Source organism: Prionailurus viverrinus, chromosome A2 (genome assembly GCF_022837055.1).
Source record: "Prionailurus viverrinus isolate Anna chromosome A2, UM_Priviv_1.0, whole genome shotgun sequence".
In the NCBI taxonomy this organism is placed as follows: Eukaryota; Metazoa; Chordata; class Mammalia; order Carnivora; family Felidae; genus Prionailurus; species Prionailurus viverrinus.
In genome coordinates, this window is record NC_062562.1 from 50,432,617 (window position 1) to 50,459,288 (window position 26,672).

Below are 26,672 nucleotides of genomic sequence, written 5' to 3' on the forward strand. Positions count from 1 at the left end.
AATATTTTAAACTGTACAGTTTCTTAGTATATTCACAATGCTGTACAACCATCATTACTATCCAATTTCAGAACATTCTCATCACCCCCACCCCAGAAAAACCTCATACCCTTTAGCTACCACCCCCAATATCCTCACTCTTTCCAGCCCTAAACTACCACTCATCTTTCTGTGTCTATATATTTGCTTAGTCTGGACATTTCATACTAAGAGAATCTTAGTCTTTTCACACTTAGCATAATGTCAAGGTTTATCCATTTTGTAGCATGAATCAGTACAGTACTTCATTTCTCTTCATGACTGAATAATATTTTACTGTATGGATATTTAAACCACATTTCTTTACCTGTTCATCAGCTGATGGACAAACATTTGACTTGTTTCCACTTTGGGGCTATTACAAACAATGTTTTAGCCACATAATGTACTAGTTTTTGTTTGAACATCTGTTTTTCAGTTTTCTTGGGTATACATCTAGGAGTATAATTGCTGAGTCATGTGGTAATTCTGTTTAACTTTTTTTTAAGTTTATTTATTTATTGGGCGCGGGGTGCGGGGAGCATGGAAGGAGCAGGAGTGAGGGACAGAGAGAATCCCAAGCAGGCTCTGCACTGTCAGTGCAGAGCTTGACGTGAGGCTTGAACCCAAAAAGTGTGACCTGAACTGAAAACCAAGAGTCAGATGCTTAACCAACTGGGCCACAGAGGCACCCCAATTCTGTTTAATTAAAAAAAAAAGTTTTTTTTTACATTTACTTATTTTTGATAGACAGAGACAGAGCACAAGTGGGGGAGGGGCAGAGAGAGAAGGAGACACAGAATCCAATGCAGGCTCCAGGCTCCGAGCTGTCAGCACAGCGCCCAATGCGGGGCTAGAACTCACAAACCGGAGATCATGACCTGAGCCGAAGTCAGACGCTTAACCGAACCACCCAGGTGCCCCAATTCTGCTTAATTTTTTGAGGAAAAGCTAAACTGTTTTACAAAGTGGCTGTATCATCTTGCGCTGCCACCACCAACACATGCTCCATTATTCTACATACTTACTGGAACTTGCAACTGTCCATTGTTTAAAAAATTTAGCCACTAAAATAGGTATTTCACTTTGGCTTTAATTTGCATTTTCTTCATGATGTTGAGCATCATTTCATGTGACTATTGGCCATATGTGTATTTATTTGGAGAAATATTGAAGCCTTTGTCCATTTTTATTTTTTTTAATTTTTTAAAAACTTTTATTCATTTTTGAGAGACAGAGAGAGACAGACTATGAGCAGGGAAGGGGCAGAGAGAGAGGGAGACACAGAATCTGAAGCAGGCTCCAGGCTCTCAGCGCAGAGCCCCACACGGAGCTCGAACTCACAAACTGAGAGATCATGACCTGAGCGGAAGTCGGATGCTCAACCGACTGAGCCACCCAGGGGCCCCTGGCCTTTGCCCATTTTTAAATTGGGTTATTTTTGTTTAGTTGCACACGTTTCCTTCTAAAATAAGTTAAAAATATATATCTAAAGAAAAATATTAAGTAAACAAAAGTGCAATTAGACAAAAGTAGTGAAGGCAATATATAACGCAGGGACTAGTTTGAACAACACTGACTCAGATCTGATGAGAAAGAATTCTGGAGTGACACCATCAGGTTCAAAACCCAGTTCTGCTTCTAACGTGCTGAGCCTGGAACTTTCAGCAAGGCATGTAACCTCTTTCAGACTCAGATTTTCCGATTTTAAACCTGGAATTTTCCGTGCCACTTCAAAAAGCTGTTGGAACAATGAAATGAGGTGAAGCCCTACGCAGTGTTTGGCATGGCTAAGCACGCTATAAATGTTAGCTACTATGATGACAGACCACGAAGTCTGGGGCTTTCCAAGTTCGGTTTGTAGAAGATTCTGCCCCCAACTGCAACAGCTACTAACCCACCTGCCCGGCGTCAGCGCGCACAGACCTTCAGGCGCGTATTGCTCTCTCCACGACTATCGCCAGGGCCCGTCCCTAGCTCAGAGCTTCTGGGACGGCGCCCCCTGACTTCCGTTTCCGGGGCAGTCCAGGCGGCTTCCGGCGGCGTGACCTGGGCGCGCTGGGCTGGCGGGTTGCCGCATCAGGAAGGGTCTGCGCTGGCTACCGGTAACCGGGCGGCTGGTGGGAGTGGCCGGGTGTGGCGCTGGCGACCTTCGGGAGGGAGGGGTGACCTTTGTCTTGCGACCCGAGCCGGCACCGAGCTGGACTTCAGCCCGATCCTATTGTGGATCCCTTTTTGTCCTCTGCTAGGCCTTCACCCGCACGCGTGGGAGTCCAGAGACGTGGGTTTTATTCCAGCCAGCGTCACTGATCGGCTCTCTCTGACCTTGGGTGGGATATGTCCTTTCGTGGGCTTCAGCTGCTTTAATTAGAAGATGGAAGTTGTATTCACAGGGATTATGAGCTCCTTAAGGGCTGGAACTGACTTTTATTAGTGTATATACATTGTTGCTTGTCCCGGCACAGAACTGTACAGTGTGGGTACTCTGTGCCTACTTAAGTTGTTTTGGGTCACGAAGCCTTTGAGAATCTGATGAGAGCTCTTGATCCCCACCTCCCACCTCTCTAAATCCCGCCCCCCAGCCCCCCCTCTTTGCTCAGATACAGGATATTGGCTTACTGTTTCAGATATTTCATATACTGTTTCTGCCCGTGGATCCCAGAGCTTGGCCTGTGGTAGGCATTCAAACATTTGCAGTCCATTAGATCCTAGATGTTCAGTTAATCATTTTTAAACGCATGAGTGCCTGTCCACTTCATAGGAGAAAGATAGATATCCTAATAGCAAGTTTTAGTCATGGGTCTGGCAGTATGTTCTTGTCCCTTACATCTCCCAACAACTCTAGGAGAGAGGTATTATTTAATTCCCATTTTGCAGATGAGGAAATTGAAGCATAGAAGAGTAAACTTGTTTTAGGCCATTCACCCTGTGAATGGTGAGAGCGTGAATTCAGACCCATGTCTGCAGTTCCACAGGCGCATATTCTGAACTGCCAGCTGAAAAAGGACTAGATTTGGAACTATATTTGAATGTGCTCTAGCAGCCTTTGTTTGGGAATTGAGCTGGCTGTTAATACAGATGATCGCAAACCAAACATTGCATGCTATGGAAATACTCCTATTCCTCTGTCTCCTTTTCTTCCTCAGCATATTGCTTGTTTAGTAATATCACAGTTTACATCTTACCCTCTGTGCCCATGTTCTTCATTCCTTTTATCTTCAGTGAATATTGATTCAGGCATGTTGAATGAATATGGCGGTAAGAGTTGTGTGGCCTTGTTCTTCCAGCCCTCCAAAGCAGGTGTTTTTATTTATAGATGAACTATGAGGTGATACTGTTTAGGCGCTATCTTTTTTTCTTTTCTGTACTGCTTTTAAAGGGACTGTATTAGGAATCTTGGAAGCACTGCCAACATGTCTGATGTTCAAGAAGCCACTAACCAACTTCTGAATGTGAACCTTCATGGGAACCAGAGGTCTATACAAGTGACAGAAAGTGCTCCCAGAAGTGAGTCTGAGCACCTCCAAGTCACTATTGGAGCCACTGTACCTACCGGTTTTGAGCAAACAGCTGCAGATGAAGTGAGAGAGAAATTGGGGTCATCGTGCAAAATCAGCAAAGACCGGGGCAAGATATATTTTGACATTTCAGTGGAAAGTCTGGCTCAGGTTTGAATGAAGCAATATTAAAAATAGTTTTCTGAAAGGGTCATTTTATGATTACTTTGTGATTTACAGACCCCTCTTGAATCTTTTTTGCTTTTCTTTACTCTGCCTCAAATCTGGTTATTTTAAAGTATTACTGCATTTTCTATTTGGTACTGATTTGTGAATTTGACTAGTAGATTTGCTATATTTTTAGAAGTGATCTTAATATTTCCTGAGGATGAATTTCACCAGAAAGAATCCTTTGTGACTTTTGAAGAAATTCTGAATATCTGCCAAACATCTTTGAATTTATTTACTTCGGCATTTAGCTGAAGTGTAGACTTTGGTGATGAAGTGTATAAGGAGAGATTTTTCTTTTAATCTGTGTGAAAGAAATACTTGCTCAAAAGTAATTAGGAATCATTGAAATGGAGAAGTGAAGGTCAGCAAACTGCCATTCCACTAGAATAAAAGCTAACCAGTATTTCATAACCATATAAGCATCATGAGAGCAGGAATTTTCTGAGTTTTTGTTTTGGCTGAAATCTCCCATGCTCTTAGTGTCTGGCATGTAGTAGAAATCCAGTAAATATTTGTGGGATGGATGGGAAGCAGATATTTTCCACCCAGTATCTTAGTACATAACCTTAGCAGCTTTGAGAAGATAGGTGCTATTATTGTCCTCATTAATCGTTAGGCTTAGGGATAAGTAATTGGCCCAGGGTCACTCCGTAATCACAGCTGGAGCTCAAGCCCTGTGCTCTTAACCACTGCACAGGATACAGTGTACCCTAGAGAGCCATGAGAGAAATATACAGTAAAGCCCCACTTGACTGTCTTCATCTTTCCTTTCTCCCCCAAACCTGTGTTTCCCAGGTAACATTTTAAAGCTATCCTTCCATCTTCCTTTTTCCTTTTCTGTAGGAGTATAGAAGCTAATGGGGAACCCAAAACATGGGAGACTGGGGAGATGAGAAAAGTTAAAATACAAATTATAGGTATTACCTATTTTAAAATCTTTGTATTTAATTTTTCTTTTTTTTTTTTTTAATTTTTTTTTCAACGTTTTTATTTATTTTTGGGACAGAGAGAGACAGAGCATGAACGGGCGAGGGGCAGAGAGAGAGGGAGACACAGAATCGGAAACAGGCTCCAGGCTCTGAGCCATCAGCCCAGAGCCTGACGCGGGGCTCGAACTCACGGACCATGAGATCGTGACCTGGCTGAAGTCGGACGCTTAACCGACTGTGCCACCCAGGCGCCCCTAATTTTTGTATTTAAATTTGTAAAATGTTTATTTTTCAGAGAGAAAGAGAGAGCGTGTGTGCACGCGAGCACGAGTGGGGGAGGAGCAGAGAGAGAGGGAGACACAGAATCTGAAGTAGGCTGTAGGCACTGAGCTTCAGCACAGATCCCCTTGCAGGGCTTGAATCCACAAACCGCGAGATCTTGACCAGAGCCCAAGTTGGATGCTTAACTGACTGAGCCACCAAGGCGCTCCCCTTCCCCATTTTTTTATTTAAATATTGATAGTTTGTGTGATTCAAAAGCTTTCTCATAAATTTGTTTCTAACATTTTTTTCCCTCCCCCAGGTTCATTGTCTGAGATCAGTTGATAACTTATTTGTGGTTGTTAAGGAGTTTAAAGATTACCAGTTCAAAGAAACAAAGGTGAGTTTTCCCACAGTAGCTGACTTTCAGTCTCTCCCCAAAGAGATTATTTCCACTTTTTGCATTCTAACATTTAGCACTACTACTGCTTTTATAATCTAGAATCCTGGGAGGCTTTTATAATAAAATTCAGAGATTGGTGGACAGTCCATCTCAAAAGTTGTTTTGAAAAAATCAATATTGTGGGTAGTGGACACAATGGGTGGAAAGGGTCAAAAGGTACAAATTTATACCATGTAAAATTACATGGAGATGTAATGTAGAGCTTTGACTATATTATATACATAGCATGTATAGCAATGACTATAGCTAAAGATACTGTGTTGCATATTTGCAAGTTGCTAAGAGAGTAGATCTTAAAAGTTCTCATCACAAAAACCATTTTAGAACTATGTGTGGTTACAGATATGAACTAGACATTGGTTGGTGATCCTTTCACAATATATACAAATATCGAATCATGTTGTATACCTGAAACTAAAATAATGTTATATGTTACTCTTCTTTTTTAAAAAGATGAGAGAATAACAAAAAAACAAGTAAGTGAAAGTCAATATAGAAAAACATCAAAGTGTATAAGAAATAAAATAAGTTGTGTGACTTTCTTACCAAAAGATACATACCTTAGATTAGCTTTACTGACATACATGGTTTTAGAGTAGAATTGCTTCCAGGCTATGAATCAAAGATTAAGTGACTGAGTCGTCTACAAATAACACTCTCTCACAGTTCTTTCTTTTGTAGAACTGTTACCTTCTCTAACATCATATTTTGAAATATAGCTAATATGTAAATACTCCTTTACTTGTTAAGGCAACAGCTTTGTCTCCAACTTGTATTTAGCATCTGATTTCTAAATATTGATATGCTGCCTAAGTTGAAGTTTGAAAAAAAGATTTCAGTAAGGTCTTAGTATTTTTCCACATTGTTTTTTAGTCAGGTTTCCAGAGTCAGATGCTTGAAAACTTTTCTATCAGTTTTATTGCTTATATTAGAAACACTGTGTCTTTTAAATCCATGATATACTGCCTGATTCTCTGATTTTTATTTATTGGCAACAGATTGATTTCCGAAGCATTATTCAATAACCAGTCAAAGTGATGTGAACCCACAGCCTAGAAAAAATAAAAACAGACCTAAAAGATTTCCAACTGAAAATAGATTAAAATTTTATTAAGAATATAACTTTCAGCACTAGTAGTATAATCTTGCAGACTTCTGATAATCATTGTCAACTGAATCATGTCTATGAAACTAGACATAACAGGCAGCTGCTGAAAATTTTTGCTGCTTAGTATTTGGAAATTTTAATAGCTAATTCTATACATGAGTAAATGCTAACAGGCATTTTTAAAAACTATTAAAAAATATTAAAAACCCTGTGAAGTTTCACTTTAAATTCTTGCTTTTACAGCATTATTAATATTTTTGTATTACTTTGTGCAGTTTGATCTCTAATTGGAGGTGAATTTGATACTATGTAATGGTTCTATATGAGCCAGCTTTGCAGAGTAGCCTTGTAAGTTAACTGCCAGAAGAGGTTGCTGATAAAGTCCCAAAAGAAGAGCAGCAAGGATTAAGGTAGATTTTCAGAACTATGCAAGGGCATATGTGTGACCATTAAAAATGATTTAGCCTTTCACTTTGAGGACTTACCTGCACCATGCCCCAGTAAAAGCTTATTTTTAAATATTTGCTTCTTGGGACGCCTGGGTGCCAGCATCCCACCCTGGTCATGATCCCAGGGTCGTGGGATCGAGCCCTACTTCGGGCTCTGTACTGAGTGTGAAAAGCCTGGTTGGGATTCTCTCTCTCCCTCTGCCCCTCTCCCCTACTTTTTCTCTTTCTCTTTCTCTAAAAAAACAAAGCCAAAAGACTTTAAAAAGTAAGTAAATAAAGATTTGCTTCTTGCTTTTTGTTGACTGTCATTTTCGCTGTAGCATTATACTTTCCCATGTCTTATAAAAAGCCTTGATTAGCATCCTGATAGGTCCTTTCCTTTTTAAGTATTCAGATAATATCATGAATTGATTAACCTGTTTAAAAAAAACAAAAAGCTAACATTTGTACTTTATATGTTTTTTTTTTAAGCTAGGTAATTTAGGGGAAATTGTAAAGACCAAAAAGGATACGCAGTGGAAATGTTTGTTCCTATATCTCCATACAATGCAGTTCCCTCCCTGGAGGCAAGAATCATTCCCAATTTCTTGGATATTCTTCTAGACATATTTTATAAATATGTGCATTTTATTTACTTACGCAAATGGAAACATACCATATATACTGTTCTGTGCTGTGCTTTTTCTCCTATATCTTGAAGAGCATGCCAATATCATCACTAGATTTCACTACATCTTAATTTAATCACCCCTATTTAGGACATCAGGTTTTTTCAGACTGTTGCTACTATGGTGGTTGAACAAATATCTTCTGTACATCCTTGCGTGTATTTAATCTGAGGGTCATTTTTCTTTCTTTAAGTTCCATTTATTTAATCTCTGCACATGTGGGGCTTGAACTGATGACCCCAAACCAAGAGTTGCACACTCTTCTGACTAAGCCAGCCAGGCACTACCTGTAGGGTCATTTTTCTCATTAATAAGATAGTTTAACTCTCCCCTCCTTCCTTTTCCCCCTGAAGTTTTATTACTCATCTTAGTGTTGATCTGTATGCTTAAATTTCTATCCTTTAATCTCTTTTAATTTTTTTTTTTATCTTTATTTTTGAGACAGAGAGAGCGTGAGCAGGGAGGGGCAGAGAGAGAGGGAGACAGAATCTGAAGCAGGCTCCAGACTCCGAGCTGACGGCACAGAGCCCGATGCGGGGCTTGAACTCATGAACAGTGAGATCATGACCTGAGCCAAAGTCAGACGCTTAACTGACTGAGCCACCCAGGCACCCCATACCCTTTAATCTCTTGGTGGAGGAGGATATCAGCATCTCCTCTTTCCTTTCGCCTCCAGCTACCTTCCAGTTTGTAATATTTAAGTGTTGTCTGTAGTCATAATCCCAGTTTTCTTTTTATCACTTGAATGGCAGTAGTTCAGAAATGATTGTTTTTCACCTTTATATTTGATGAATAGTTTAAGTATAAAATTTGAGTCATGCTTTTCTTCCTGAAAAATACCGTAGGCTGTGTTCATTTTCTTCTAGTGTTAAATGTTGCCATGAAAAATTTTTGAAGCTATCTTGATATTTTTCCCCCTTACTTGTTGCTTTTTTGATACTTTTGCTTCATGCCCAGATTTTACTTTTAATCTCTGAAGTCTCATAAATTCACCAGGATATGTCTCATGATAATTCCTTGTCAAGACATGTCAGTCTATAGAGAAGTTCACATCCACATACATTTCTTGAAAGTTTTCTTGAGTTACTATTTTTTTATTAAGCTTTACACCCAATATGGAGCTGGAACTCGTGATCCTGAGATCAAGAGTCACATGCTCCACCCACTGAGCCAGACAGGTGACCCTAAAATACTTTTTGTTTCATTGTGTCAGATCCTTTTCAGAGATAAACCAGTTGTACATATGCAGGGTCTCCTGACTTTGTTTCATATTTTATCATTTTCTTTGTATACTTTTTGCTTATTTCCACTGTATTTGCTTTACTTTTCTCTACATTACTTATACTGTGTTTTCATCAGTGTCTTTTATATGTAGTGCTTTCCATATGGTCTTCATTTTGCGGTGTTTTTTTTTTTTTTTTATTCCACTTATTCTTTGACATCTGTGAGCTCCTGTTTCATCTTTTTATGGTGGCTTACCTCATCTCCTTTCCACTGTTATATCTCCGCTTGGAGCTCTTATTTTACAAAGGTATTTCCTCATTACATTTTTTATTTTGTTTTATCACAGTTTTTGAGGTTTTTTTGTTACTTATTTTTGAGAGAGAGGGAGAGAACAAGCATGGGTGGGGGAGGGGCAGAGGGAGTAAATCCCAAGCAGGCTCTGCACTGACTGCCTGCGCTCAAACCCACAAACTGTGAGATCATGACCCAAGCTGAAATCAGGAGTCGGAGGCTTAACCGACTGAGCCACCCAGACGCCCCATTGGTCAAAGTTTTCAACTGCTCTGTGGCATCTTTCTGGTCCCTGTTTTTGTCTGCTCCCTTTGTTTTTCTGTTTCTTTCCTCCTTTGTCCTTTCTTATGTTCATATAAGTGCTGTGCTGATAACTTTTGATGATTGGTCATCTGTGAATGAGGAAGTTCCTCTTGGACCTGCTATTGTTAGGAGGTTCTTCTGGAAGAAGTCAGGAACTGTTCCAGGCCAGCAAGAAATTCCCCTGCTTCACTGTGAAGTTCCTTCTTGGTTGTAGATGAATGAGTTCTCTCTTCCTTCCTTATTTAAATTTTTTTCCCACCCCTGCCGTCTCCCCTTCCTTCTTTTTTTTTAAACAGCATTATTGAGGTATAATTTCCATACTATTGCATAAGTTCTTTTAACCATTACGTCTCTCTAGCCTGAAGGGATCAGCAGTTTCAGGGTTATTTACAGTGTAGAACATCTCTCCCCAGCTCTACCTCATCGACACTGTTTCCAGCAAATAGATCATGTCTGTAAGATTCCTTGTTCAGCTTCCATTTCTCTCCCCTGTGTATTCTTGTTACAGATGAAGTTCAAGGAAGCTCCTTCTGTCAGTATATATACTTGCCCTGCTATTCCAAAGGAGAGTTTATTTTGCTACTTCTTTGTAGACTTCTCTGACCTTTGTCTGAGACCTTTGTCTGGTGTCTTCCTATACCTCTGTTTGGCCTTCACTGCACTTGGGAATCTTACGTTAGAATTGTTATATTATGGTTCAAGGTTATAGGTATCATATAGATTCTACTTTATCTATAGATAAAGTTGGTGGGGCACCCCAGTGGCTCAGTTGGATGAGTGTCTGACTTCGAGTCAGGACATGATCTCAGGGTTCCTGAGTTTGAGCCCCGCATAGGGCTCTCTGCTGTTAGCACAGAGACTGCTTCGGATCCTCTGTCCCCCTCTCTCTCGCCCCTCCCCCACTCATGTTTTCTCTCCCTCTCTCTCTCTCAAAAATAAATATTAAAAAAACTTAAAAAGATAAAGTTGGTATTTCTGTTGTTGGTGGTGTTTAGAATGGTGTCTAGAGAAAGAAAGGGGCTATACTAGTGTTCTCCATTATATTAAATCTCCAAGACCTATAGATGCCTTTTATGGAGAAATAATTTGTATATAGAATTGAATTTGCCAAACCTGAAATTTACCATTATTTCATCAGGTTTCAAGTAGTATGAAAGCCTTCACTCACCTCATCCCCATTTCAAGTCTCAGTTCCATCAGTGAACATTGACCTCTTTCTAACTTGATGTTCAGTACCATTTTTGGATATACCAGCACTCTGCAATAGAACTTTCTGATGGGAATGTTTTAGGTCTACTGTCCAGCACTAACCACTAGCCATTAGTGTGTGAAATGTGGCTAATGTGATTGAGAAACTGAGTTGGTTTTTTTTTTTTTTTTTTTTTAAGTAACCTCTAAGCTCAACGTACAGCTTGAACTCATGACTCATGACTCATGTGATCGTCACATGCCCTACCAACTGAGCCAGCCAGGTGCCCCTGAGCTTTTAATTTTAAATCATTTCAATTTCAATAGCTACATGTGGCTAATGGCTGCTGTACTGGATGGCATGGCTCTGCGCCACACATTTTAACATTTTATCACATATTATCCAGCAGCTGTTTATTGAAAACCATGCATTGTGTGCCATGCGCTGTTGTAGGCATGTGGCTTATAGAAGTAGTCAAGACAGGTAAGGTCCTTTCCACCCTCTTCTGGGAGAAGCTTTGATAGCGAACAGAACATAAATCTGGTAACTTCAGATAATGCTTAGCTCTGTAAAGAGAATGGGAAGAGAATGACTTGAGAGGACTGCTTTATGAAGAGCAGGTCTCTCAGAAGATATGCCTTTTAAATTACTATTAATAATGACTAGGCGAGGGGCGCCTGGGTGGCTTAGTCAGTTAACCATCTGACTTCAGGTCATGATCTCACAGTTCGTGGGTGCGAGCCCCATGTTGGGTTCTGTGCTGACAGTTTGGAGCCTGAAGCCTGCTTCGGATTCTATGTCTCTCTCTCTCTCTGTCTGCCTCCCCTGCTTATTCTCTATCTTTCTCAAAAAGAAATAAATGTTACACAAAATAATGACAAGGGAGCCAGCAGTACAGAGACCATGTGAAGCAATTATCTTCTAAGTAGAGGTAAAAAGAACAGTCCTGAGGTGATGTAAGAGAAATAGGCAGAGGTCAGATTATATTAGGCTTTTTTTTTTTTTTAATTTTTTTTTTCAACGTTTTTATTTATTTTTGGGACAGAGAGAGACAGAGCATGAACAGGGGAGGGGCAGAGAGAGAGGGAGACACAGAATCTGAAACAGGCTCCAGGCTCTGAGCCATCAGCCCAGAGTCCGACGCGGGGCTCGAACTCACAGACGGCGAGATTGTGACCTGGCTGAAGTCGGACGCTCAACCGACTGTGCCACCCAGGCGCCCCTTTTTTTAATTTTTTTAACATTTATTTATTTTTGAGACAGAGAGAGACAGAGCATGAACGGGGAAGGGTTAGAGAGAGGGAGACACAGAATCCGGAACAGGCTCCAGGCTCTGAGCTGTCAGCACAGAGCCTGATGCGGGGCTCGAACTCACAGACTGTGAGATCATGACCTGAGCTGAAGTCGGATGCTTAACCGACTGAGCCACCTAGGCGCCCCTATATTGGGCTTTTTAAGGAATTTAGATTTTTTTATGTGCAGTGAGAAGCTGTTGAGGGACTTTAAGGAAGGGAGGGGCATGATCAGATTTACATTTTAAAAAGATGATTCTAGGGGTGCCTGGATGGCTCAATTAAGTGTCCAACTTCGGCTCAGGTCATGATCTCATGGTTCATGAGTTCGAGCCCCATGTCGGACCCTGGGCTGACAGCTCGGAACTCAGAACCTGAAGCCTGCTTTGGATTCTGTGACTGTCCCTCTCTCTGCCCCTCCCCTGCTCACGCTCTCTTTCTCTCTCAAAAATAATATAAACGTTAAAAAAATATATAAAAAGATGATTCTAGACATTATTTAGAAATTGGATAGATAGGTTTTTAACTGCTTAAGGTTGTTTTTACTTTTTTTTGTGGGTTTTTTTTGGTTTTTTTTTTTTGCTTTGTTGTCCCTTTTAAAAACTATTGCTCTTTAAAAGAGTGTTACTTTTAAAAGTAGTGTGGGGGCGCCTGGGTGGCTCAGTCAGTTGAGCGTCCGACTTCGGCTCAGGTCGTGATCTCGCAATTTGTGAGTTGGAGCTCTGTGCTGACAGCTCGGAGCCTGGAGCCTGCATTGGATTCTGTGTCTCCTTTTCTCTTTGCCCCTCCCCCACTTGTGCTCTCTCTCTGTCAATAAAAAAAAAAAAATAGTGTGTTTACACAGCACAAAATTCAGAAGGAGGTCAGTCAGTGAGAGCTAAGTTGCCCTCCTTCCCCTGTCTTTACCCACCCACTTCTCCTATCCAGAGGTAATCGTTAATACTTTCTGACTGCTTACATTTTAATCTTGAAGCCCAACCTCTGATCTCCTATTCTATCTTGTATTATGTATTAGTGGCTTAATTTGTGTATCTTAATTTTCAATGAGATTTTAATTTCCTTAATTGTAGGCATTACCTATTTCCTCTTTTGTTCTGCACTCCTACCACCTCCAGCATCTATAGGCTGAGTAGAGATTTGTTCAATGAAAGTGGTGAGAAGTGCATGGATTTCATCATTCTCTGTCTTTCACAGGAAGAAGTTTTAAAGGATTTTGAAGAGTTGGCTGGGAAGCTTCCATGGTCAGAACCTTTAAAAGTATGGAATGTTAACACCAGTTTCAAGAAAAAAAAAACAAAGCGCAAAAAGATAAATCAGAATTCAAGTAAAGAGAAGATTGATAATGGACAAGGAGATAAAGCAGATGAGAGGGATGATAAAAAAGGATTCACCAACAAAACCTTAGATTCCCGTATTTTAGACTATTACGAAAATCCAGCCATTAAAGAAGAGATATCAACATTAGTAGGGGATGATTTGGCATCTTGCAAAGATGAGACTGATGAAGGCTCAAAAGAAGAAACTCCTGAGGTGCTGAAGTTTAGAGTCACATGCAACAGGGCAGGAGAAAAACACTGCTTTTCCTCAAATGAGGCTGCAAGAGATTTTGGGGGTGGTGTTCAAGATTATTTTAAGTGGAAGGCTGACATGACCAACTTTGATGTGGAGGTATGTGCCCCTGATTGTGATGATTCAAGAAGGCCATCACAGACACATAGCATTTTCAGACTAACCACTTTTATGGGCAGTTAAATTGCGACCACATAGCTAACAGGGTGTGGTTAATAAGAGCATGGGCAGACATCTTGATTCAGATTTAGAATCTACAACTGCATAACTTTGGACAAGATATTGTTTCTGAGCCTCTGTTTCAAAGGGAGCCAGTAATAGTATATACCTGTAAGTGTGTCCTGAAAGTTAAATGAGATAATACATTTTAGGTTTTTGGTGCAGTACCTGGTATATAGTAAGTGCTCAGTAGATAGATGGGAGTTATTAAGACTTGAGTTTTCTCATCTAGTACTTTTTACGTTATATGGACTTTCAGATTGTAAAATCCAACCAGAATTAAAACAGTTACTTTGTTTTTATATGTCTTGGTTGTAGAGTTTTACTACTGAAAAGAAGTGGAGTACGTTTTTAAAGCAAACCCCAGCCTCTTACAAGGAGGTTGAGCATCATTGCTCATTCTCATCCACAGCCAGCTCTTTATTAAATACTGCTAGATTGATACACTCACATGCCTCTTTTAGCATACTTACTCTTGATTCACATGTGGGCCATGCTTAGTAGCCTTTACAATCTCTGACAGTTCAAAAGGCCTCTAGCAGCCAACACTTTTTCCAAGAAGTCATTTTCTGTTGCTTTTGGGAAACTTGAATCTAGGCAAGTAACTTACTCTCTCTGTACGCTTTCCTTGCATATCAAATCAGAAGAATAATTCCCCATTCCTTTTTATCGTGTAATAGGTGTTATGAGAATGACTAGGCTATTAGGACAGTAATGTTGAAAAGTTAGCAGCAGGGATGGGGGGTGCAGTGCTCAGAGCACAGATTCTGAAGCTGCACTGCCTGGGTTCAAATCCCTACTTAAATGCTGTAAGACTTGGGGCAAGTAAGAGGACCTCTTTGTGCCTCAATTTCCTCATCTTTAAAAGGAAGATAATAATAATACCTGGCTCACGTGAAACTAATGTCACATTGTGTGTAAACTATACTTTAATATAGTTTACAATATAGTTTACCAAGTCAATAAAAAAATAAATTAATTAAAAAATTAATTTAAATAAAATAATTTAAATAAATTTTATTAATTTTAATTTAAATTAATTAAAATAAATTTTAAAAATAAATTAAAAAAAATACCTAGCATGGGGGAGCCCTACGTGGTTCAGTCAGTTGAGCGTTTGACTCTTGATCTCAGCTCAGGTCATAATCTCACGGTTCATGGGTTTGAGCCCCACATTGGGCTCCATGCTTGCAGTGCAGAGACTCCTTAGGATTCTCTCTCTCTGGCGCTCCCCTGTTTGCTCACTCTCTCTTCTGTCTCCAAATAAATCAATAAAAACTTACGGGTGCCTGGGTGGCTCAGTTGGTTAAACGACCGACTTCGGCTCAGGTCACGATCTCACAGTTTGTGAGTTCGAGCCCCACGTCGGGTTCTGTGCTGACAGCTCAGAGCCTGGAGCCTGCTTCAGATTCTGTGTCTTTCTCTCTCCCCTCCCCTGCTCACACTATGTCTGTCTCTCAATAATAAATAAATGTTAAAGGAAAAAAAATTTTTTTTAAATAAAAACTTAAAAAATACGTATTAAAAAAATATATGGTTTGGAGAGTGTGAATCTGAAATGAGGTAATGCATGTAAAGTGTATAGTACAGTGTTTTGCACATAGGAAGTGATAGATAAGTGCCTATGCTGCTGCTATTGTTAAGATCATGTTGGGGCACCTGGGTGGCTCAGTTGGTTAAGCGTCCGACTTCGTCTCAGGTCATGATCTCATGGTTTGTGAGTTCAAGCCCCGCGTTGGGCTCTGTGCTGACAGTTCGGAGCCTGGAGCCTGCTTCAGATTCTGTGTCTCCCTCTCACTCTGCCCCTTCCCTGCTCATGCTCTGTCTCTCTCAATAATAAACGTTAAAAAAAAAAAATTAAGAGAAAAGATCATGTTACGTGGAAGACTGGAGAACATTTTATTGTTACTTGAATATATTTCACTGTGTGTTAGAAAAACAATAGGATAAAATAGTCACAGGCATGATTAAGTCATTTAAAAAAACAAAACAATAGGTGATAAAGCAAATGTGACACATTGTTAACAGTTGGTTAATCTAAGTGAAGGGTACATTTTATTTAAGAGTTCATTGTGCAAGTATTCTAGTAGTATTTCTGTATGTTTGAACTTTTTCAAAAAGTTAAAATGAATGTTAAGCCATAAACCTTCAAAATATGTTGGTATTGTAAAATTCCAGGGACTATCTGGTTATAGCTAACTTATAACGAATGAAAAAAAAATATTCTTTCTTTTTAATATGTATTTATTTATTTTGGAGAGAGAGCGTGTGCAAGCAGGGGAGGGCAGAGAGACAGAGAGGGAGACACAGAATCTGAAGCAGGCTCCAGGCTCTAAGCTGTCAGCACAGAACCCAATGCAGGGCTCACAAACTGTGAGATCATGATCTGAGCCAAAGTTGGACGCTTAACTAAGCCACGTAGGTGCCCCAAAAATTAAAATAGATTTAAAAATTTGAAAGTGGTATAGACTAGATTATTTCATTTATATGAAGTTCAAAAAGAAGAAAACTAATTTGTGGTGGTAGTAGATTTTTATTTGTCTTAAAGGTTTTATTTTTAAGCAATCTCTACACCCAGCGTGGGGTTCAAACTCACAACCCTACGATCAAGAGTTGCATGCTCTAGCAACTGAACCAGTCAGGCGCCCCTATTTTATTCTGTCTTTTATTATAGGTTCTTTTGAACATCCATGATAATGAAATTGTTGTGGGCATTGCATTGACAGAAGAGAGTCTCCATCGAAGAAATATCACACATTTTGGACCTACAACTCTGAGATCTACTCTTGCCTATGGGATGCTCAGGTAAGAGAATGGGTTTGCCATCTAGATTAAAGTGACATCTTGGTTTGAATTTTCCCTTTAAAACACTTTAATTTTTTGTGAAGTACTGTGTTGGATTTTGGTGGGTAAACAACAGGATAAAAAGGTAATAGTCTCTTTCTTTCTCTTATATCCCATGTTGATTCCTTGTGGTCCTGAAAATATCATTTAACTACTGTCTCAGCTTTGTTTTTAAATGTTTATTTTGAGAGAGTGAGAATGTGCGACCCACACGTGCATGTGGGTAGGGGAGGGGCAGAGAGAAAGGGAGAGACAGAATCCCAAGCAGGCTCCATAGTCAATACATGGAGCCCTACTATGTGGGGCTCAGTCTCACCACCATGAGATCATGACTTGAGTTGAAATCAAGAGTTGGACACTCAACCAACCAAGCCACCCAGGCCCTCTTAATTTTCTTGGTTTTGTTTTGTTTTGTTTTTAAGTTTATTTATTTACTCACAGAAAATGTGAGCAGGGGAGGGGCAGAGAGAGAGCAGGAGAGAGAATCACAAGCAGGCTCAGAGCCTGGACAAGAGCTGTGATTCAAGAGCTGTGAAATCATGACCTGAGCCGAAGTCGGACACTCAACCGACTGAGCCACGCAGGCACCCTTATATGTAATTTTTTTTAAGCTCTAGGATATAGAGTCAGCCTATAATTACAAATTGATTTTTAAAATGAATATTGATTGGTGTTACTTTATGCTAACATAATAGGTCCTTGATCTTACAGCTTCAGGAATAGTCTGTGTGAAAGTCTCAGCTATTGATTGAAGTCTTTTTATATAAGCTATTTTCTTTCCTATAGGCTCTGTGCTCCTCAACCTACTGATATAATAGTTGATCCGATGTGTGGAACAGGGGCAATACCAATAGAGGTAATAACTTTTCTTTACCTTTTAGATAAGCATGTGATATATCAAGTGTTCTGGAACTAATGGGCAAATTATGAAATCACCAGCATGGGGTCAGTGGACCTAAAAGTGTTAAAAGAAAATTTAAAAAAATAAAAAATAAAGAATTATAGTAGTAAAGCTCGAATTTTTGTGTGAAGGATATAACCACCTATTACAACTAGCTAAGGACTGATAGATTATAAGTGATGGTTACTCCATGGATTGTAGCAGAGGCTGATAATTACAAACTGGTGAGTCCCTTTTCTATAAAAGACAAGTTGGTAGACTTGAACAGAAAAGATATTGAAGGCATAAGCAATAAACTGGAGGAAGGTGTTTCATCTCTATAAAGTGAGATTATGCTTCTTAACCCACTTAGGTTCTTAGAGGGAGTAAATATAGTTGTAAAACAGAAACCTATGCATGTTATTTAGATTTTTTACGAAGTCTAACAATTAGGGTCACACATCAAATGCCCTTAAATAGTTTTCAAAATTACTGATACTGAGAAGATTCAAAAACTGTAAAGCAAGGGATAGAAAGGCATTTTCTAAGTGGAGAATATTTAACAAGAGACTGAGTCTCCTTGAATCAGTATTATCTATACTTTTACAAATAATTTGGAAGAGGGTACTTCTGTTTAAAATTACTTAAAGTTATGAATCATGGTATGTTCTTACATACAGTATACTTAAAGCCAGCGGGAATATACTGAAGAAGATACACACATTCTGTGAGTGGGCAGAATCTGGACAGTCCAAAGCAGCCACATAGGGAAAAATAATCTAAACTACAGTTAGAAAATGACATGTTTCATCTGGGAGTTGAAATTCCAGAAGGAAATCTTTAATAGTCTAAAAGACTACTATTTTCTGGTAGTGTGAGCTAGAGAAATTGACTCTCGCTAAAGAAATGCACACAGAGAAAACTCAGTTGCTGTGAAGAAAAATTCTGGGAACAAAGCAAAGTGTTATTCTCTAGCATTAAACCATGACGTGTCTATGTCTGAAATAGCATGGAAAGTCACAAAATGTCAAGAAATACACCACAGAGCTAGAGAGAGTCCAGAAGAGCCCCCCCTCCAGCTGAAAAAGATTAAAAAAAGATTGAGGCATTTCTACCTAAGAGTAGACATGAGGATGTCAATATTGAAAAAACGAAGCTGATATATAATCAGAATGAATGAAGTATGAAAGGAATTGACAGGGTATGTATACAGAATTGTTCACCATAGTATAAAATACCTGATCTAAAGTACTCTTTAAAACTTTGCAAGTTCTATAAAATTCATCTCTTTCAAAAGAAGCTGAAAATCTAAACACGTTTAGACCAAAAAAATGAGTGTTGGGGAATCACAATCATCTGAAAGGCTTTCATCAAATTCTGAGGGTCCTTTCTACATCACCCTCAAGTGTGTGGGCAAAAGAAAAGGTGATGAAGCCTTGTGTCCGTGGATATGGGTTATTACTCTTTACAAAAGAAGAGTCCTAAATATTAGAGGGCAGAACTTTCATGTCAGACACCTTCTGTTAATCTACCTAGAACATTGTTCAGCCTAGGGTAGTGTGTCACCTCCTTCCACAGATGAGATGTAAGATTGGTATTTATGATCTGTTCACATGTTTTTGACTTAACATTACAAAATCCTTTCAGGGATGTGGTGGTTGTCATTCAGAGGTCTGTGCCATGGTTATTACATTTTATTTTGAAATTTTCAAATATTCTAATATATCAGATTCTATAAAATTCTGTGATCACAAAGGGTATAGGTTGGTCACTTTAATTTGGTTACATTTTCAAACCGTGTTTGTATTTTAGGTCTGTAATGCCTACTATGTGCCAGACATTGCTGGCTGAGGGATTGAATAAAATACGAGACTTGTCCTTAGGGAGATTCCTTGAGAAGCAGACAAGTACAGAAATAATTAAAAAGAAGTACAGTGGCAGAGTATGTACAAAATGCTTTGAGGTGGGGAGGCAAATGAGAGGCAGCTTGGAGAGTTGGGGTTGATGTGAGAGGGCATGACATTTGAACTAGGTCTTGAAAGATAGGTAGGAATTCAGCAAGTGAGAAAGAACAGAAGGCCTTTTTAAGCAAGGGGAATAGCAAAGTTCACAACATGCAGTGTTCTGTCACTTAAGAAAAGCATTGGGTTATTGGTTTGATTGTCTAGTTTATTGACATTCAGTTGAAATTATTTTCCCTTTAATCATTTTTGGGTTTTTTTTTTTACAGTTTGCTACTTTGGTTTTAATATATACTATTGTCTTTTAGGGGGCTACTGAATGGTCTAACTGTTATCATATTGCTGGTGATAATAATCCGTTGGCTGTGAATAGAGCAGCAAATAACATCTCATCTTTATTGACCAAGAGCCAAATTAAAGAAGGGTAAAAATTTAATTTAAAAGATTTTGTACCATTTCTTAGGCTTACACAATCACTTTTCTTACCGACTTTATGAATTAATATCCCCAGTGCATGGTCATGGTGACATCCTCATAACCAAAATGAATACTGTGAGATTCCATTAAATTTTAAAACCGTTTATTGAGGGGCGCCTGGGTGGCTCAGTCGGTTAAGCATCCGACATCGGCTCAGGTCATGATCTCATGGTCTGTGAGTTCTAGCCCCGCGTCGGGCTCTGTGCTGACCGCTCGGAGCCTGGAGCCTGTTTCAGATTCTGTGTCTCCCTCTCTCTCTGACCCTCCCCCGTTCATGCTCTGTCTCTCTCTGTCTCAAAAATAAATAAACGTTAAAATTAAAAAAAAAAAAAAAAAAGTTTATTGAAAATAACTTAGAACATGTTTTTTTTATTTAACTATAATTTCCCCACCCTAATGCAACTATGTTTATTTCTGTCTTCTCTTTCCTTATTCATGTATCTTTTTTCCCAAATAGTGGAAGAATATTGTGTTGACTTATTTCAGTTTTTACAAATTTTCAAACACTTTGAATATCTTTATATAGTCTGTTTTTAATAACTGCATACTATTTCATTGTGTAGAAATACTACAGTCCATTTAGCCTTTCCTCTATTATTTGGCACTTTAAAGCAGTCTCAGAATTAGAAGAAACCTGAAAGCCATTTCCACAGTACCTGAGTGTTCTGTAGGAGATCCTGCCAGTGGCCTTCCAGTCCGTGTAACCATCTGTAATGACTTTCTCTGGAGGCTGTCAATTTGGTCTTTGCACAGCTTTGAGTGCTAGTCGTATCTTTTAGTGAACTGAATTTCTTTCTGTACCTTCTATAGACTTTTTGTAGTTCCACTGGGATCCATAAAGAAAAATCTTATCTCTGGGTCACACAGTGATTGACATCAGATATTTGAAGAGTTACTAAAACTCCCCTTCTTCCTGTCCCACTCCAAATCCACTCTTCTGCAAGCAAAATAGTCCAAGGTCCTTCTCCAACTGTATCCTTTTGATATCTGTGCACTGGAAGTCCATTGGCCTCTGGGAAATTTTGGTTTTTATCTGAGCTGTATGTTGTTACTGTATCTTAAGCCCTGGCTCACTACTCCAGATTATATTCAGTGCCACCACCTGTGCCAGCCTCTCACTATCCTTTTAGTTTGGGCCATCTATGGGAAGAATTGGTTGAAATGCCACTTGGTTTTCTATTTATCATCAGAGGCCTCATCATAAAATTGTTTCTCTCGTCTCCTCTGCTGGTGCCCTTCACTTTCTTATAAAGTGGCAAGAATAGGTAGTGAGTGATCAGCAGATTTGTTCAAACATACAGATGCTCCACATTCTGAATACACGGCCCAGGGACATCATTATACCAAACCTAAAAACAGCTGCCTCCTTAATGTGAGGTTTCTGTTTGTAAGTGAAATCAGGGGTTTTAAAATACATATAGTCACTTGATGCAGATATTACTTACACATATTTATTCATGTATTATACTATGTATTTATTGTACATGGTATGCCTCATATTGTTTTATGTCTGTTTGTCAGTTATCCTCTTCTTTGCTATTTTTTCCCCCTTTTAGATTAGAATCATCAGTGCTTCGTTTAGTTCTTTCATATACTGTTCTGTGAGTTTATGCCTAATGCTTTTCATTCCTATTTCCTGTTGAGGTTTTTTAAATTTGTTACCTAAAAGCTTAAGTTACAGGCTATCAATGTTGTTGACCATATCCTATAGATTTTGACAATTCTCTATTTTTCTTTTTAAATTCCTGGTTGTGTACTTGTCTCTCTGATCTAGTTGTTTAGGGCAGTGCTTTTCAAACTTGAATGTTGCACATGAGTCACCTGGGGATCCTGTTAACTACAGGTCCTGATTTAGTAGGTTTTGCATGGGACCTGGGAGTTTGCGTTTCCTAGCAAGCTTATGGGTAATACTGATGCTGCTGGGCTGTGGTCCTACTTTAAATAGCAAGGGTTTAGATCATTTTTTTATACATAAGTAGTTGAAAGGTTTTAATTCATTTTTACATTTGTTTTATTGTGATGAGTTTCTATGGTACATTTTGTTTCATGTTTATCGAAATTTTCTTAGGGCTTAGTAGTCACCAGTTTTTTTTGAAATGTGATAAATATTTTTAAGCAAATTATTTCTTTTGTGTTTTCTAAATATTTTATCTTAATTGCTTTTCAGGCCCTCTGTACCTTTTTTGTCTATTCTACCTGTACTATTTGTATCAGTCTATCTAGATTTTTAATATTGTTTTCCTCATTTCTTATTTTGTTGCAGTTATTCGTGCCTGTGATTATAAGACTCATTTTTTTTTAATTCATTCACTTATTTTAAGGGAGACAGCAAGCAAGTGGGGGAGGGGCGGGGAGAGAAAATCCCAAACATGGCTCAGATTCACAAACCTTGAGATCATCATGACTTGAGCTGAAGTCAAGAGTCAGACGCTTAACCGACTGAACCATCCAGGCGCCCCAATACTGATATTTTCGTTATCTGTGCTTTTTTTTCTCCCCATTATGGAGTGAGTGCCTTTATTGTACATTTTAAGTTCTTCACTAACTCTGAATATAATAATTGATTTCTACTCATAATCCTTGAGTTGCTTTTAATTCTTAGCCTGTGCATTACTGTCTTTTGTGTTTTTTCATACCAATGGCTTTGACTTAATGAGAATTTATTTCATTTACTATAGTCCTTATCTTCTGTCATCTGTTTTTTCAGCCTTTTTCTTTGCCTTATTTTTTTATAGTAGAATACATGTTCTTTAATTTTCAAACAAGTATCTCTGTATCTACTAATTTTACATATCTGTTTCTTTAGGTCTCCTGTTATTACTACCGAGACTTACCAAACTATAGAGGTGTCATCTCATAATCTTATTCCTGTGTGCATCGATGTTTTACATTCTCAGTTATATAATTTACTGCCTCATTACTGTTGCCATCTTTACAGTTCTTTGTGTTGCAATCTTGTTTACCCCTTTAGTTTTTCTTAAGTTGTAGATGAAACCAGACATCTTTTGAAAACCAATCTTAACTGCTTTTTAAATCATCATTAGATTTTGTCATCATAAAAGTTTTATCACATGACTGTATGCGTTCTTCCGACATTCTGCTTTGAAATTTTTGTTTAAGTTAATGTTTGTCACTATCATTTTAGTAGCATTTTCTACTTTATATCAGTCTCTTCAGAAATGTTTTTAGATTTCATACTTCAGAGTAGGCATCTTTCCTTTGTCCCCATAGCAAAGTGTCCTGGGGCTTGCCCATAGATGCTGTTCAGTGGGATATCTGCAATCTGCCATTGAGAACCGGTTCTGTGGACATTATTGTAACAGACATGCCATTTGGAAAAAGGTGGGACTTGGCTTTTAAAAGATTAGTTTTACCTTCACTTGTTAAACTAGTACTGAATTTGTCTTCTAAATCTGTTCATTTCTTTGAACTTATTCTATTCACTTAAGAATTATGAAATGATAAAACAAATTATATGATAGATTCACCCAATTTGTTTCTTCTGAGAACTCATGAAGTAACTACATTTTGATCTGACTGTCACAGGTTAATCCACTTCCTGGCCCATTGTTGAATTACAGGATACTATACAAAGGTTGAGGAAAACTTGGTTCTATTTCTCAGGATAAATGTTTTCTCATCATTGGTTTGGTTTAGATGTTTATTTTACTCATTAAGAGAACTACTAGAGGTGTCAAAAAAATTTTGTAGCCAGTTCATCTGATTCATTATTTCTGAGCAGTTTACTAAATCTGATCACTCATTTCATTGGCATATACAAGTGAAGCTGTGGCTTCTAAAGGACAACTTTTTTGGCTTGAGAATTTTCTTACTGTAATGAGTTTTTCACTTCTCATTTCATGTAGTCCTAGTTGTTTATCTGTTAAGTGTTTGATTCACTGGACCTTCTTTTATAGGATGGGCTCCAAAAAGAGAAACTGGAACCTTTATCCAGCTTGCCTACGGGAGATGAGCCGCGTCTGTAGACCAGGGACAGGCCGAGCTGTGCTACTTACTCAGGACAAGAAATGCTTTACCAAGGTGCTGTAAATTAGCCCCAGGACTCACCCTGTGGCAGCTGTAGGATCTTTTAATTTAAACTTAGGGATATTAGTTTGAGTAGGATTTGTTTGCTCTTCCCCCCCAGTTTCTTGCAACAAGACCTCTGGTTGGTCTATAAGCAGACCAACTAATTACTTCTGTGCTTTTTGTGTATACACAGGCATTATCCGGAATGGGACATGTTTGGCGGAAGGTGCATACCGTCTGGGTGAACATAGGGGGTCTTCATGCAGCAGTTTATCTTCTGAAACGTACACCTCAAGCTTTTGTTCATCCTGTAGAACAAAATGGCGAAAGAACTCCTTGGTGATGCAAAGAATAGAGATGTTTTATGGTATTTGTGCCTCTTGACACTGGGAATGTCAGCATGTAGTATTTGGTTTGAGAGAAAAATAGCGTTAATAAAATTGCAGATTAAATTGGTCGAAAGCTCTTCACCTTAATTAGCAAAAGGAATTGAAAGTCTTAAGCAGAGCTTTGGAGTTTTGAAGGAGTAGCTAGGCAATTACTACTGAAAATGCTTTCAAGATCCAAAGGCTACTAAAATGCTCCAGGATTTGAATTTCGAGTATTTCTTTTCAGGCTTCATAGCAGTTCCTATTTTCCATTGTACAGGTAAAAAGCTACCCTGGCTTAATGGAAAAGAAAAGAACATAATCAGAACATTTTGGGCCACACTGCATTGCCTATGCAGCTTTGCTCTTTAGTTTTTTGAGTTGGCTTTACCTCACCTTTAAAAAAATGAAGCATTTACATTTTGTGAAATAGTGTTGGCCCCATGATAAGATGAAATCTCACAAGACCAACTGGAAAGTTTACCATCTGCCTTACAAATTAAAATATGCATGTTATTGAAATCAATACATGAAAATAGAGGACTAGGACTGATTAAAGGAATGGCAGATATTTTACTGTTAGCAGTATAGGACATTGCTGTTGTAAACAGCAAATACACTGATGGGACCAACAAGCCAAACTTAATTTTTCTATCAGCACAGAAAGTCACATATTAACCTGCCAAAAGTATTTTTGTTTTTAAAATGACTGCAGACACACTGATGTATCTTTGAATTAAAAACTTTATGAGAATACTATTTTCTCTTGGATCTGTATTCATATTTAGCTGTTTTTCCAGTTGCAGAAAACTGAGACAGTAGAAAATAAAAAGAACATTAAGTCCTTGTGACAGTGGTGCTTGCCTGGGACAAAGAGTGGTTGGGTACATGTGGGATCCTTTATAGTATTCAGAGTTTATTTGGGAGTTTCTGGCTGCATTCAGCCTAGATTTTCAGTGTCCTGTTAGTAATATATTAGTACTACTCATTCCCTTCTTAAATAGCTCATGTTCAGACACAGCACTTCTTTCTTTTGAAAGAGTTCACACTAGCAGCATAGCCAACAGCCCTAGTAGTCTGGTTTCTCTCTGATCTACTACCCCATACTTCAGAATGAATTAGAAATGAGACATTTATAAGGGGTGTGTATCCTAGACTGGAGTTTTTACTATCAGAATGCACAGTTACACTATTTTGGGTTCAACATAAAACAATCTTTCATATCTAATACACCATTTTAACGTCTGTTGGTCAGTAATCTGCAGAACTGGGAAAGTACAAGGGCCATATCTCTTGTCACCACTGTTTACCATGTGCCTGACATAGTACCTACCAGCGTGGGCATAGTTGCTAATAAATATTTTTGCATGTTGGCCTAATTTTTAATTGTAACAAACTTGGGTTTGAGCCATCATAGCTTTAGTTCTATGAAATACCACTGTAAAAACATGACAAGACTAATTTTAAGATGATGCACATATGCAGTGTACACTCTCTACCACTTTGCTATCTTCCTCCCATTAGGTTTTTTAATATGGTGACAGAACAGGAAATGGGCTGAAGACTGAAGAACTGGGATGGAGCTATACATGATGCAATCACCAAGTAGTTACGTGACCTTGAACCAGGCCTCCTGTACCATGGGAATGTGAAAAGGGAAGGGAATCTGAACACAAAATGACTTAAGTTATGAACCAGACATTCTGTTATTGTAAGAGTCCATAAACTTGAGGGAAACAAAAAATAAAAGATTTCATAAGTTTAATGGAAGTATGACGGTTATCTCCTAAGGACTGACAATGTCTAGGGCTAGAAAGAGAAACATTTGTTGAAATGTTCCTTTTAAAATAGTAGGAAGACTTTCAGGAAACTGCCAAAACTGTAGGTTCTGGTATATCCATGTTAGATATGGCTCAGGTCTCCACTGCATGGGCCCAAAGCTGAAGATTGAAAAAACAGTATTTTTAAAAGGTCTGTAAAATACCAACAAGTCCAGTAAAGCTTATGAGTGTTTAATATTAGTGAGTTAAGCATAAAGATAGATATCCTTATGTTCAACACAGCTTTTCCCAAGTTTAGGTGAGGTGTTTTGTGGGAATTTCAGGGGATATGGTGAAAGTTTTGTACCTTGGTACATTTCTTTTCTCTTTTTTAAAGCTCAGGGGAAACAGGTCTCTCCTGCACCAAATTTTAAGAATGTACATACAGGGCACCTAGGTGGCTCAGTTGGTTGAGTGTCCGACTTGACTTCAGCTCAGGTCATGATACTACGGTCATGGGATCCAACCTCCACATGAGCATAGAGGTGGGTTAAGATTCTCTCTAGTGTCCAACTTCAGCTCAAGTCATGATCTCATGGTTTATGCTGAGCCCTGCATTGGGCTCCTTGTTGTCAGTGCAGA

The 26,672-nt window shown here is 38.7% G+C and overlaps 1 protein-coding gene and 1 long non-coding RNA gene across 2 annotated transcripts in view; one reads left to right on the plus strand and one right to left on the minus strand.

Annotated features, from left to right (window-relative positions):
- The first annotated feature begins 2,045 nt into the window (after nt 1-2,045).
- Nucleotides 2,046-26,035, plus strand: THUMPD3 (THUMP domain containing 3). The gene is made up of 11 exons (XM_047842983.1): nt 2,046-2,123; nt 3,398-3,686; nt 5,259-5,336; nt 13,118-13,591; nt 16,386-16,516; nt 17,342-17,411; nt 19,705-19,820; nt 23,105-23,215; nt 23,791-23,914; nt 24,096-24,269; nt 25,795-26,035. The coding sequence occupies exons 2-10, from the start codon at nt 3,432-3,434 to the stop codon at nt 24,243-24,245; spliced, it is 1,509 nt and encodes a 502-aa protein (XP_047698939.1). The 5' UTR covers nt 2,046-2,123; nt 3,398-3,431; the 3' UTR covers nt 24,246-24,269; nt 25,795-26,035.
- Nucleotides 6,282-26,672, minus strand: part of LOC125156764 (uncharacterized) — a 28,702-nt gene continuing 8,311 nt past the window's right edge. The window contains exons 2-3 of the long non-coding RNA XR_007148762.1: nt 20,926-20,930; nt 6,282-6,293 (exon numbers count right to left, since the gene is read on the minus strand). This is a non-coding gene — a long non-coding RNA (uncharacterized LOC125156764). The remainder of the gene's footprint in view (nt 6,294-20,925; nt 20,931-26,672) is intronic.